General features: G+C 33.3%; 1 protein-coding gene across 1 annotated transcript in view; it reads left to right on the forward strand.

Annotated features, from left to right (window-relative positions):
- The window catches only part of LOC143054500 (uncharacterized), a 100,659-nt gene that overhangs the window by 62,103 nt on the left and 23,107 nt on the right, over positions 1-15,449 (forward strand). Inside the window, exons 16-17 of the mRNA XM_076227519.1 lie at positions 9,797-10,054; positions 14,909-15,448. Coding sequence (XP_076083634.1) covers positions 9,797-10,054; positions 14,909-15,448 — 798 coding nt within the window. The remainder of the gene's footprint in view (positions 1-9,796; positions 10,055-14,908; position 15,449) is intronic.

Below are 15,449 nucleotides of genomic sequence, written 5' to 3' on the forward strand. Positions count from 1 at the left end.
GCAAGAACATTCAGTAAAGTAAGAACTTCAAACACATCACCATCACCAAAATACAATTTTGTCATGAATCTATTCTGTCCTTTGTTTAATATGCACATAGACCAAGGTGAGCGACACAGGCTCTTTAGAGCCTCTAGTTTAAAGAATAGTATAATATCGCAACATAGAAAGTCACACTAAAACATATCAATTGGAATGACTTAACTCAATCAAGAAACATAGTAACACAAATTTCCACGCAATGAAATACATAGTTTATAAAAATAAGTGAGGATTAAAGTAAAAGTATAAAACCGCTGTGGAATGTTAAACAATTTTAGAAAAACATCAACTATGGAATACGTCATATTATAATCAGGTAAATGAAAATAAGAAATCATTTTTGATTCGTTATCTGTCAATCACCTGAATAAATACCTGCCAACCTGACAACCCATCTTTATACGAGAATTAAATTTTTACACTAGTCTAGACCATACAATACAACTTTCGTTGAGGACATATATGAGGATCCATAGGGGTTCCTTAAATTTTGTATTCTTTATATGCTTTTTAGCTCACGTGGCCCACAGGGCCACATGAGCTTTTCTCATCACTTTGCGTCCGGCGTCGTCGTCCGTCGTTAGCTTTTACAAAAATCTTCTCCTCTGAAACTACTGGGCCAAATCAAACCAAACTTGGCCACAATCATCATTGGGGTATCTAGTTTAAAAATGTGTGGCATGACCCGGTCAACCAACCAAGATGGCCGCCACAGCTAAAAATAGAACATAGGGGTAAAATGCAGTTTTTGGCTTATAACTCAAAAACCAAAGCATTTACAGCAAATCTGACATGGGGGTAAAATTGTTCATCAGGTCAAGATCTATCTGCCCTGAAATTTTCAGATGAATCTGACAACCCGTTGTTGGGTTGCTGCCCCTGAATTGGTAATTTTAAGGAAATTTTGCTGTTGTTGGTTATTATCTTGAATATTATTATAGATAGAGATAAACTGTAAGCAGCAGTAATGTTCAGCAAAGTAAGATTTACAAGTAAGTCAAGATGACTGAAATGGTCAGTTGACCCCATTAGGAGTTATTGCCCTTTATAGTCAATTTTTAACCTTTTTTCGTAAATCTTAGTAATCTTTTACAAAAATCTTCTCCTCTGAAACAACTGGGCCAAATCAAACCAAACTTGGCCACAACTATCATTGGGGTATCTTGTTTAAAAAATGTGTGGCGTGACCCAGCCAACCAACCAAGATGGCCGCCACAGCTAAAAATAGAACATAGGGGTAAAATGCAGTTTTTGGCTTATAACTCAAAAACCAAAGCATTTACAGCAAATCTGACATGGAGTAATATTGTTCATCAGGTCAAGATCTATCTGGTCTGAAATTTTCAGATGAATCAGACAACTCGTTGTTGGGTTGCTGCCCCTGAATTGGTAATTTTAAGGAAATTTTGCTGTTTTTGGTTATTATCTTGAATATTATTATAGATAGAGATAAACTGTAAACAGCAATAATGTTCAGCAAGGTAAGACCTACAAATAAGTTAACATTACCGAAATGGTCATGTGACCCCTTTAGGAGTTATTGCCCTTTATAGTAAATTTTTAACCATTTTTCGTAAATCTTAGTAATCTTTTACAACAATCTTCTCCTCTGAAACAACTGGGCCAAATCAAACCAAACTTGGCCACAACTATAATTGGGGTATCTAGTTTAAAAAATGTGTGGCGTGACCCGGCCAACCAACCAAGATGGCCGCCACAGCTAAAAATAGAACATAGGGGTAAAATGCAGTTTTTGGCTTATAACTCAAAAACCAAAGCATTTACAGCAAATCTGACATGGGGTAAAATTGTTCATCAGGTCAAGATCTATCTTGTTCTAAAATTTCAGAGGAATCGGATAACCCGTTGTTGGGTTGCTGCCCCTGAATTGGTAATTTTAAGGAAATTTTGCTGTTTTTGGTTATTATCTTGAATATTATTATAGATAGAGATAAACTGTAAACAGCAATAATGTTCAGCAAAGAAAGATTTACAAATAAGTCAACATGACCGAAATGGTCAGTTGACCCCTTTAGGAATTATTGCCCTTTATAGTCAATTTTTTACCATTTTTCGTAAATCTTAGTAATCTTTTACAAAAATCTTCTCCTCTGAAACAACTGGGCCAAATCAAACCAAACTTGGCCACAACTATCATTGGGGTATCTTGTTTAAAAAATGTGTGGGGTGATCCGGCCAACCAACCAAGATGGCCGCCACAGCTAAAAATAGAATATAGCGGTAAAATTCAGTTTTTGGCTTATAACTCAAAAACCAAAGCATTTACAGCAAATCTGACATGGGGTAAAATTGTTCATCAGGTCAAGATCTATCTGGTTCTGAAATTTCAGAGGAATCGGATAACCCGTTGTTGGGTTGCTGCCCCTGAATTGGTAATTTTAAGGAAATTTTGACGTTTTTGGTTATTATCTTGAATATTATTATAGATATAGATAAACTGTAAACAGCAATAAGCAGTAAGAACATAGGGGTAAAATGCAGTTTTTGGCTTATAACTCAAAAACCAAAGCATTTAGAGCAAATCTGACATTGGGTTAAGTTGTTTATCAGGTCAAGATCTATCTGCCCTGAAATTTTTAGATGAATCGGACAACCCGTTGTTGGGTTGCTGCCCCTAAATATTATTAGCTCACCTGGCCCAAAGGGCCAAGTGAGCTTTTCCCATCACTTGGCGTCCAGCGTCTGGCGTCGTCCGTCGTCGTCGTTGTCCGTCGTCGTTAGCTTTTACAAAAATCTTCTCCTCTGAAACTACTGAGCCAAATTAAACCAAACTTGGCCACAATCATCATTGGGGTATCTAATTTAAAAAATGTGTCCAGTGACCCGGTCAACCAACCAAGATGGCCACCACAGCTAAAAATAGAACATAGGGGTAAAAAGCAGTTTTTGGCTTATAACTCAACAACCAAAGCATTTATATAACCCTTTGTTGGGTTGCTGCCCCTGAATTGGTCATTTTAAGGAAATTTTGCTGTTTTTGGTTATTATCTTGAATATTATTATAGATAGAGATAAACTGTAAAAAGCAATAATGTTCAGCAAAGTAAGATTTACAATTTTGACCCCTTTAGAGTTATTGCCCTTTATAGACAATTTTTAACCATTTTTCGTAAATCTTAGTAATCTTTTACAAAAATCTTCTCCTCTGAAACTACTGGGCCAAATTAATCCAAACTTAGCCACAATCATCTTTGGGGTATCTAGTTTAAAAAATGTGTCCGGTGACCTGGCTATCAAATCAAGATGGCCGCCAAGGCTACAAATAGAACATAGGGGTAAAATGCAGTTTTTGGCTTATAACTCAAAAACCAAAGTATTTAGAGAAAATCTGACAAGGGGTAAAATTGTTTATAAGGTCAAGATTAAACTGCCCTGAAATTTTAAGATGAATCGGACAACCATCTTTGGGGTACTAGTTTAAAAATGTGTCCGGTGACCCAGCCATTAAATCAAGATGGTCGCCACAGCTAAAAATAGAACATAGGTGTAAAATGCAGTTTTTGGCTTATAACTCAAAAACCAAAGCATTTAGAGCAAATCTGACTGGGTAAAATTGTTTATCAGGTCAAGGTTTATCTGCTCTGAAATTTTCAGATGAATCAGACAACCCATTGTTGGGTTGCTGCCCCTGAATCGGTAATTTTAAGGAAATTTTGCTGTTTTTGATTATTATCTTGAATATTATTATAAATAGAGATAAACTGTAAACAGCAATAATGTTCAGCAAAGTAAGATTTACAAAGAAGTCAACATGACCGAAATGGTCAATTGACCCCCTAAGAAGTTATTGTCCTTTATAGTAAATTTTTAACAATTTTCATAAAATTTGTAAATTTTTATTAATATTTTCCATTGAAACTACTGGGCCAAGTTCATTATAGATAGAGATAATTGTAAGCAGCAAGACTGTTTAGTAAAGTAAGATGTACAAACACATCACCATAAAAAAAACACAATTTTGTCATGAATCCATCTGCTTCCTTTGTTTAATATTCACATAGACCAAGGTGAGCGACACAGGCTCTTTAGAGCCTCTAGTTTACATTTCTCGTTAAAATGATTTAAAGTTTAACTTTTTGTAATTAAATTTCTTTTATTCTGTTCATTAATTTTGGTAATCCGCATTGTATTACCTAACTCATTTATATTCCATAGTTATTCTTTCTATTTGTAATCCCAATTATTCTGTAGTTTTTGCCTATTTTTCTCTATTTGTTTTTTTTGGCCATTGTTCTCTATTCTGTATACTCCATCCACACCCTTATATATAGGCTGTTTTTGTTTCTTGTCTGACAAGGTCCATCAATCGTAAATAGAACAATGTATAATGTATATAGACCCTATTGCGTTTACTTGTGACTATTGTAATTTCGAAATAAGCTTCATGTCTTTACTAGTCTGTCTGTTGTAATTATTCTAATATATAGAAAAGAATATACCTGTGTTTTCCAAGTTATTGTGCAACATACAACATGTACAATAGAAAAGAAAAACACAAATTGAAAGAATTTCTCTGATTGATAGTATATAAATAAGACGAATAAATATATGTCAGGAGTTTCTGAGAAAACAGAGACAAAATAATTCATCGTAAACATAATAAAATGAATGCAAATTGAACTTAAAATACACAATTAAGCAAAGGCACACTAATTTATTCATAAAACAATACAACCAAAATCACAATTCTTTATTAACAGATGGGTACATGAAGTGGAAAAACTGATACAATTTCATGTCATATTGCTAACTGACATGCTAAATTATAGTTTTGACCCCAATTTCACGGTCCAGTGATCATATAAAAATATAGTGCGAGTGGGGCATTCGTGTACTATGGACACATGCTTATTTCACCCTTTTTTGTGTTTTGAGCAAAAACCAAAGGAGATAGAGAAACACATTAAACATACAAAATGATCAGCAATAAAAGATCAATAAAATAGAAATGTTTTTCAAGAATTCTATTCTTGTCTACAATGTTAGAGAGAGCCCATTGCTGAGTTTACGCATATACCTAGGTGAGCGACACAGGCTATTTAGAGCCTCTAGTTTTCTCTATTCATTAGTTTTTGGCATTTTTCTCTATTTTGTAAAATTTATACACCCCCTCATATGAAGGCCCAAATACATGTCAGAAGTGTCCAAGAAAATAGATAAAAAGTAAAATCACAATGATACTGAACTCCGTGGAAAATTCAAAACGGAAAGTCCCTTATCAAATGGCAAATTTAAAAGCTCAAACACATCAAACACATCAAGCGAATGGATAACTGTCATATTCCTGACATGGTACAAGCATTTTCTAATGTAGAAAATGGTGGATTAAACCTAATTTTATACATGTAGCTAGCTACACCTCTCCCTTGTATGACAGTCATTTCATATTGACAACGATGTGTGAAGAAAACAAACAGACATAATAGTTAAAAATGTCAAAAATAGGTGTACCGCAGTCAACATTGTGTTATAATCTTAAACATATCTTTTCTACAAACGAAGCCCTGTTTTGCTCATATTGGTGACCGAATGAGGTGTATACATGTGCACACAATAAATTGGGAAAAATTCAGAAAAGAAACCATCTGTTTTGAGGGCACAGGGTTGGATGTGTGGTTAATTTTAAATTCAACAGGTCTTTTAGGAATTTCCTATTACTTTGCACGCAAGAAGAAATGTTGTAATCTATCAAATAGAACGATTGTGATTCTTTGATTTATGACTATTCTCTTGAATGAATTAACACTTTATTGTTATCAAAGTTACAAAATCACCGAAGTATTGTTAAAACTTCTGCATACGGACAAAACATGTTGCATGAAAATCACTGTGGTTCATTGGCGAATAAGAGAAATTTCATGACAGAATTTTTATATAATAAGGCCACACTTAAAAATATTTTAGTTTGCCCAAACCCTACCCAAAGCTTGAGACAGTCAGTAGGTAGGTAGGCATTTTCTTTTCTTTTTTTTTTTAAAGAAATTGAAGTATCAGATGTTTATTAGTCTTCATGCCTATTTGATTAAAAAAAAACTTCTTCAAATCAGGACAATAAAAGAATTTGAGTAGGCAGCTTTTTTCTGGGTAGGTAGCGTTTGGGCAAACAAACCTATTATTTATTATGGCCTAAGCAGTAATTTTTTTCGATAATTAACAAGGTCTTTCCATGAATTATTTACAGTTTAATATGTTCGAGTTGAATCAATTTTGTGTGACAAATGGATCATATAATTATGACTTAAAGGATGTAGTGACCAACTTATGACTTTTAAGAACATGACAAGAAATGCCTCTTATTATCACATGTTATTTCATTGGCTTGATTTCTACTGTCTATGCAGTCTGTTGACATACATCCAGTGTCACCTTGGTTATTGTACATTGTATCTACATGTCAATCATTGATGTAAAACCTATACAAACTTAACTTTATATAAATAATTAAGCTAATGCACAAAAATTTATTTACAAAACAATGCAAAAAAATTCACAATTCTTAATTATCAGATGGGTATATGAAGTGTAAAATCTGCTATCAATACATTTGCAAATCAATAAATATATAGCTGTTAATTCACCGTAAAATAATGATATTTGAACACCTTCCGCCTACCCAATCTTCCATGGACAGCAGTGGGCGTGAATCCCACTCTATACTGTGGACCCGTAAGCGGGCGTGGACCAAAAATGTCCATCCAATGCCCAAGCCCATCGTGGGGGCATGGAAATGACAGAAGTCCACCACGGCTGTAGACTACTGTGTATGTTGTGTGAAATGTTTAATCACCATGCTAATTCAGAGCTGTATCAATCTTGAATGTTGTATCTATACTTGCCTTAACTGTTAAGGGTTTGACCTCTGCAGTTGTATCAAGCTGCGTCCTGTGGAGCATTAATCATTTATATATATATATACAGAAAATATCATAAATTACCAATTCAGTTAGCATTTTGTTCCAGTGCAATGCATTTTTAATCGATAAGGGACTATATATTGCCATGCAATACTCTCAGAATGCTTGTTCTAATTTATTTGCCTGTCATAGTCAATATGTAATATGGTACACCCTTGTCCGTCTTTCTGTTCGCCCTGTCTGTCTGGAGAATGCTTTAATAAAATTTAATGAAATATTTATGCAATATTTGAATTGATGGAATAAATCTTTACTTTGATTTTCAAAAATGTGTTTGTCTGTCGTTCCATAGTTACTATACGTCAGATGACTATGTCAGTTTTGCTCATGTTGTGCATTTACTATAATAAGTACACTTGGTTTGAGATATGCACTAGTCTATTGTTGGGATTGATAAAAGTAGGCTCCCTTGTTATCATTTAATTGTTTTCCTCATTTACTCTATCGTAACCCTTACCCAATTATGCAAGAGCAACACCACCAATGCCACATGTGAAGCAGGACCTAGACCTCATTTGAATAAAGCTTCATATTTAAGGAGATGGAAGACCTTCATGCTTAAATACAAATGATGCTTAATGTTACGAAATTTCTGTCAGCCATATGTACATTGTCCTTGACCTCATTTTAAGGGTTCAGCTAGTGCTAAAAAATTGTTTAACACATTCATTTCTGGTTTATTAGTAATATGAACATTTTCTTTATTTTTCATACTAGAGTTCAATGGAGTTATTGGAATTGACTAGATTAATGAAATATGTTAATGTTAATTGTTGTGAATTAACTCACTATGCTAGGATCAATTAACTCTTTACCATCTTTACACTTTACTTTAACCATTGTGCTAGCTGAGGAAGGTAAATTCATGAAAGCAGTTTTGATCATAAATATGTAAAAAAAATTATTTCATTTACATGGTTGTTGGAATAGGGAAACTATATGCACTTTTATTTTAACAGATTCTTATTTAATGCCTATAGTTTTTATACGCCCGGGACGAGACATATTATGGTAACCGTTGTCCGTCCGTCCGTCCGTCCGTCCGTCCGTCCGTCCGTCCGTCCGTCCGTCCGTCCGTCTGTCCGTCCGTCGTCCACACTTCGGACAATAACTCAAAAACACCTTCATCAATTTCCATGAAACTTAAGTGAATTGTTTATATCTATTGACGTAAGCTCCCTTTCGTTTTTTTTTAATTTCAGATTTTAAGTTTTGGATTTATTGGGCTTTATTCATAAAAAAAGGGGTAATTTTCAACACCTCGGACAATAACTCAAAAAGGCTTTCACCAATGTCCATGAAACTTTGGTGAATTGTTTATTTCTATTGACGTAAGCTCCCTTTCGTTTTTTTTTAATTTCAGTTTTTAAGTTTTGGATTTATGGGGCTTTATTCATAAAAAAGGGGGGATTTTCAACACTTCGGACAATAACTCAAAAAGGCTTTCACCAATGTCCATGAAACTTTGGTGAATTGTTTATATCTATTGATGTAAGCTCCCTTTCGTTTTTTTTTAATTTCAGATTTTAAGTTTTGGATTTATGGGGCTTTATTCATAAATAAAGGGGGATTTTTAACACTTCGGACAATTACTCAAAAAGGCTTTCACCAATGTCCATGAAACTTTGGTGAATTGTTTATATCTATTGATGTAAGCTCCCTTTCAATTTTTATAAATTTCAGATTTTAAGTTTTGGATTTATGGGGCTTTATTCATAAAAAAGGGGGATTTTTAACACTTCGGACAATTACTCAAAAAGGCTTTCACCAATGTCCATGAAACTTTGATGAATTGTTTATATCTATTAATGTAAGCTCCCTTTCAATTTTTATAAATTTCAGATTTTACATTTCCGTGTTATGAATTTTTATGCTTAAAAAAGGGGGGATTTTTCCAATTTTGGGACAATAACTAACACTTTCACAAAATTTTATGTATGGATGAAAAATTAAGAAAACAAACTTAGTTAAATTTGAGGTAGCCTTAATAGTGTCAATTTTTTTGTGCATTTTTTTTTATTATTTGTATTTGACAGGGCTCACACTATTTCTAGTTGATCATATAAATTCATTTAAAGCATAAAAGACAAGTTAAAAGAGCAACGGGCGTATCATGCGCCTAAGCGCAGCCCTTTATTCATTTTATTTTTGCAACCATTTTAATATGCATATACAAATGTTGTATCTTTCTCTACTGTTGCAACTGTTTTACTTTATATGCATGCTTTATGCTTGTATTCCTATTATACCATGTATACTGGAAAAGAAAGTATATGGTATATCAAATGACACAAAATCAACACTGCACCTGATAAAACAACACTTGTATTGCTGTTCTTCATTTCACACTGAGGCCTTCAATATTTAATCAAAAGCCTTATCTCACTGCAAATTCTAGATGGCTACTTTAACTTCTTGGATCATAATCTCAATGACACTTTATCAGTGCATTTAAGAAAACAACTACAGGGCAATATCAACAAATTATGAAATATATTTGGCAAAGAATTTTTTTCAAATAGCTATCATGAATTGCCCGACATTTACATCACTGTAAAATAGGAAAACCATTTTAAAATTGTGGTAACTTCGAGGCGCATAGAAATACATGTTAGATAACTTTACAGTAAATTACTTATGCAAAGGGCTGTATTGCTGTTCCTCATCACAAAGTTACAATGAAGCCTTCAACGAAAATCCTGACCTGACTTTTTAATCATCTAATTTGCCGAAAACTAAATATCTAATATTTACAAATAAGGAAAAAACTTTTGTTATAATAAATTGGGTAAAATGACTTCATATCTTTGACTTTGTAGATGAAGTTCCAATTGAAATAAAATTAATGACTGAAAAAAGATCTGTCGAATTGTACCTTACATTACTTGAGTCAGGCTCTGAGAAAAAGAGAGACATACGTTTAGTAGTAGTTGGAAAGAAAGGGGCGGGAAAGACCTCCTTGATTAAAAGATTGTTTGGCGAAGATAATACAGATGTTACCAGTACGAATGGAATAGAAATTCACAAAATAAAATGCAAAGCAAAATCTAATGATGGAATATGGAATAAATTAGATGGTATGATGTTTAAAATTAAAAACAAATATAACAAAAGTTAAAATGAATCAATCAATTCCAACATACTTTATTTTACGATCAGATCTGTATTGACAAAATGTAACTTTAAATATGGACACCTGTGGATGCAATTGAGAACAACAAGCCTTTGCAAGTCTTGTTTCAAGTGAAGGTCTCATTGTACCTCCTCAGACAGAAGGATGCTTTCCGGGTGGCGGTGGTCACATTAACTGTTTAATAAAGCGTCATATTTCAAAAGATTAACGAGCTGGTTTGTCATTATCTCTTTTACTGATGCCTAATCATCTGAGGTTTCAGTCTGGCATATATATATTTGTGTGAGGCTCTGAAGTTTCCTGATAATATCCCTTTCTCAGATATTAAAGGTAACAGGTCATCTTCTTTTTGGTAGGGTTCAACTGAGCTCGACCTTCTTTTCATAGTTCTTTGAGTCACATAATTTTTACCCGGATTCGTGAAAGAAAAATCGGTAATTGATTTTGGGATGTAATGCGGGCGGGCGGGCGTAGGGACGGCTGCCAAACAGTGTCTGTTCATTAACATGAAAACGCTTTGACAAAATCTGTTCAAATTAAGATATGTGATTAAACGATTTTATTTGTTCTCGTTGTTGAGTTTTGGACCTTTCAATAGCAAAATTTATTTTTATCATATGAATTTAGTTATTTTCCTTTGAACAGAAAGTATTAATTAATTTCTTTGTAATATTGTCTTTTGTTATTTTTTTTTTAATATTGAGGGCTGTCTTCATATTGGTCCACATTTAGGTCCAAAGGGTCCAAAATGCACCTTTTTTATCAGTCCCCTACGGAAGAAGTTAAAGGGGACTTTAGGTTTGCACTCCGTCCGTTCGTCTGTCTGTCCAGCAAATCAGTTTTCCAAACTTTTTTCTTCATGCTTCAGTTACAGATCAAGTTAAAATTTTGTTCCGGTCTGATGATTTTTTGTAAACTTTTGGTCCTTGAATTTAGAAAATTCACGCAAATAATCAGTTTTCCACATTATTTGTATTCATGCTTGAAGATATTGACTTGATAATTGGTATATAGTTTTATCAAATCAAGTTACAGATCAAGTTTGAATTTTGTTCCGGTCGGATGATTTTGCGCAGAGTTATGGTCCTTGGACTTAGTAAATTTAAGTAGAAGACTATGTATTGCAATAAATAAACCCATCACATATACCAGGACCGGAATTGCAATACTCTCAGAATGCTTGTTTAAAAAAAATGAATTATTAGTGTTCTCTGATATGCTGAATCTAAATGGTATTTAGATTTTTATGCCCCACCTACGATAGTAGAGGGGCATTATGTTTTCTGGTCTGTGCGTCCGTTCGTCCGTCCGTCTGTCCCTCTCCAGATTAAAGTTTTTGGTCAAGGTAGTTTTTGATGAAGTTGAAGTCCAATCGACTTCAAACTTTGTACACATGTTCCCTATGATATGATCTTTCTAATTTTAATGCCAAATTAGAGTTTTTACCCCAATTTCACAGTCCACTGAACATGGTAAATGATAGTGCGAGTTGGGCATTCGTGTACAGAGGACACATTGTTGTTGATTATACTTTGAAAATAGATATAACAGCATATCTAATTTTAGAGAACTATTTTTTAGTGATTAAATCATATCTAATTTAAGAGAACTATTTTTTAGTGATTGAATCATAGCTAATTTAAGAGAACTATTTTTTAGTGATTAAATCATATCTAATTTAAGAGAACTATTTTTGCGGCTTACATCAGTGATTCATGGAAATAAGTTTGAGTTATTTCACTTTGAACAGAAATGCTTTGAATAATAGGTATATATAAATGGATTTTAGTCTAATAATAACTGTCTCTGTTGACTTTTTGTGCTAATGCGGCGTAAAGCAACCATCAATCAATCAATCAATTTATGTTAGTCATTAGTTGTCAAACATTTCTTTAAAACTATTTGTTTTAAGTCCTGTGTGTTATGAAGGTAGATGTCACAGTTGTAATGTGGAATATTAGTTTTGTTGTGTGTGTTAATTAATAATTTGTACTGGTTCCTGTTTTGGGGTTCAGATTTGCAAATATCATTTTCTATGTAAATTAGATAATAATCTATTTTAAATATTCAATCACAATCTAAATTCAGAGCTGTTTTAAGCTTAAATGGTGTGTCCAAACTTGCTCAACTGTCCAGGGTTCGACCTTTGCAGAACAATCTGGTTTGCTGTCACTCTGATAGCCTCTTATTCATGATTAGATCTATTCTTAGATAATATAAGTAATTAGTCAACTATATTTGGTGTATAGAACAATTGCAAGGTGTACATGTCCATCGGAATGGGTTTATATGACTTTGACCTAATTTTCATGTATCATTTATTGTGCAAAGCTTATTTTATACGTGTATTATGACATTAACCCTAGGAATGACTGGGGTGTATAAATAAGGTCATCTCTTAATTTTGTTTACATCTGACTGGCATTGAAACACAACCTGTGCCAAATTATGGTGTCCGTTCGGCTATGTGGTATGAATACATTTGCAATCTGACCAGTCAGAATGGTGACGTAAATTCCGACTGTTCTTGTAGAGAATTCAAAGCCCTCTGCACATTAAAAACCCTTGTAACAACACTTTATGTGACCTGTGAGAAGGTAAAATTTCTTGTTAATTTGTTTTTGTCCTGAACATGCATGAAATATTTGCTCCTGAATGTGAAGCAAACAACAATCAATCAGTTAATCTTAAAGACATCCAACATCAAATTCAATCATATCAGTAACACATTGTATTCAATCTTTTAAGGTCATCTGTCCCTAACCTAGACCCTTATACAGTGTTTGTGAAAAATAAATTTTCATGTCAGACACTGGCTAGACCTTTCAGTGTATGCATTTTTATACGCCCGGGACGGGACGTATTATGGTATACCGTTGTCCGTCCGTCCGTCCGTCTGTCAGGCCGTCTGTCTGTCCGTCGTCCACACTTCGGACAATAACTCAAAAACACCTACACCAATTTCCATGAAACTTAAGTGAATTGTTTATATCTATTGACGTAAGCTCCCTTTCGTTTTTTTTTTAATTTCAGATTTTAAGTTTTGGATTTATGGGGCTTTATTCATAAAAAGGGGGGATTTTCAACACTTCGGACAATAACTCAAAAAGGCTTTCACCAATGTCCATGAAACTTTGGTGAATTGTTTATATCTATTGATGTAAGCTCCCTTTCGGTTTTTTTTAATTTCAGAGTTTAAGTTTTGGATTAATGGGGCTTTATTCATAAAAAAAGGGTGATTTTTAACACTTCGGACAATAACTCAAAAAGGCTTTCACCAATGTCCATGAAACTTTGGTGAATTGTTAATATCTATTGATGTAAGCTCTCTTTCAATTTTTATAAATTTCAGATTTTAAGTTTTGGATTTATGGGGCTTTATTCATAAAAAAAGGGGGATTTTTAACACTTCGGACAATAACTCAAAAAAGGCTTTCACCAATGTCCATGAAACTTTGGTGAATTGTTTATATCTATTGATGTAAGCTCCCTTTCAATTTTTATAAATTTCAGATTTTAAGTTTTGGATTTATGGGGCTTTATTCATAAAAAAGGGTGATTTTTAACACTTCTGACAATAACTCAAAAAGGCTTTCACCAATGTCCATAAAACTTTGGTGAATTGTTTATATCTATTGATGTAAGCTCCCTTTCAATTTTTATAAATTTCAGATTTTACATTTCCGTGTTATGAATTTTTATGCTTAAAAAAGGGGGGATTTTTCCAATTTTGGGACAATAACTAACACTTTCACAAAATTTTATGTATGGATGAAAAATTAAAGACAATAAACTTAGTTAAATTTGAGGTAGCCTTAATAGTGCCAATTTTTTTGTGCATTTTTATTTATTATTTGGGGGGGGGGGTATTTCTAGTTGATCATATAAATTCATTTAAAGCATAATAGACAAGTTAAAAGAGCAACGGGCGTATCATGCGCTAAAGCGCAGCCCTTTATTAAGTTCATCTGTCCCTAACTTAGACCCATATACATAGTTTGTGAAACTGAATTTCTTTCTGTCAGACACATGGTTGCCAGAAAGAAAACTTTTGCTGATCCTTCCAGAAATTTGGTGGATCTTTTTTTTTTTTTTAATTATTAACTTATTTGTAAGAACAGATGTTAGGGTGGAAAAGCAGACGAACATTTTATTCTGTATCTGTTTATTGCTTATTTTATACCTTTAACTAAACAAACCGCTTTTCTTCGGGAGACAAGGGTCTTAATTAAATACTTAGATTTTTTTAATAATTTGCCAAAATGTAGTTTATATCATGCCTTTTTTTCAAAATTTTAATAGAAAGTATGGGTCACAGGACTTGAAGCTTTTTTTCAAGCTTCAAGTTGTGCAAAATTGTCAGATTTTCTATAGATTTTACATACAATGAAAACTAATTTTGAATGATAGAAAGTAAACTAAACGATAGAATTTTCAGAAAATAAAATGAAAAAATCGAGTGGCAGAACATGTTTTCTTGCTACCAAACAAAATATGTAAATTTACAACACGTTCTATTTTAATAGTTGGTTAATCTGAGTTATCACCCCTTATATGGCTAAGTAAAAATAAAATTGAATCGTAGAAACAGTTCTAATTATAAGACAAAAAACATTTGTAGGTGAAAAATCTTACAACAGAATTACAATCCTATCTGAAAATTGCATATTTTAATAAAGATGTAGAACAATTTTTTTCTGCTATTTTACAATCTAAGATGGCGACACCCGATCTCCCTTAGACAAAATATCAGAAAGAAAGAAAAAAAAAAACCAATTATTTTATTTTCTATTGACAGGAAACTATGAAGAAACTGAAACTCATAGAAGACTATTGAAGGAATACGAGGAAAAACTTCAGAACAAAGGAACAATAGAAGAACCAGTAGAATCTAACATTGCTATTAAGGACAAGACACCAGCAACAAGTTTTGATGAATCAAAGAAGTCAGGGACAGTATATAAGCAGCCTAAAATAATAACATCCCTAGTAACCACTGAATCTCAAGTTGAACCTCCAGTAACCACTGAATCTCAAGCTGAACCTCCAGTAACCACTGAATCTCAAGCTGAACCTCCAGTAACCACTGAATCTCAAGTTGAACCTCCAGTAACCTCGCAGCAACGAAACCAATCATTAGAACATGCAACAAGGGATATTGAAACTATGCTTAAATCTAATGTTGATTTACATGACAAAGAGGAGTATGCCACATTATTGTTATGGGATTTTGCAGGAGATGAAGAATTTTACCACACACATCTAACTTTTTTATCACCAGATGCAATTTATATTGTTGTTACAAAACTGAATGAGGCTGATGACAAAAAAGCAAAAGG

This window comes from Mytilus galloprovincialis, chromosome 12 (genome assembly GCF_965363235.1).
Source record: "Mytilus galloprovincialis chromosome 12, xbMytGall1.hap1.1, whole genome shotgun sequence".
Classification (NCBI taxonomy): Eukaryota; Metazoa; Mollusca; class Bivalvia; order Mytilida; family Mytilidae; genus Mytilus; species Mytilus galloprovincialis.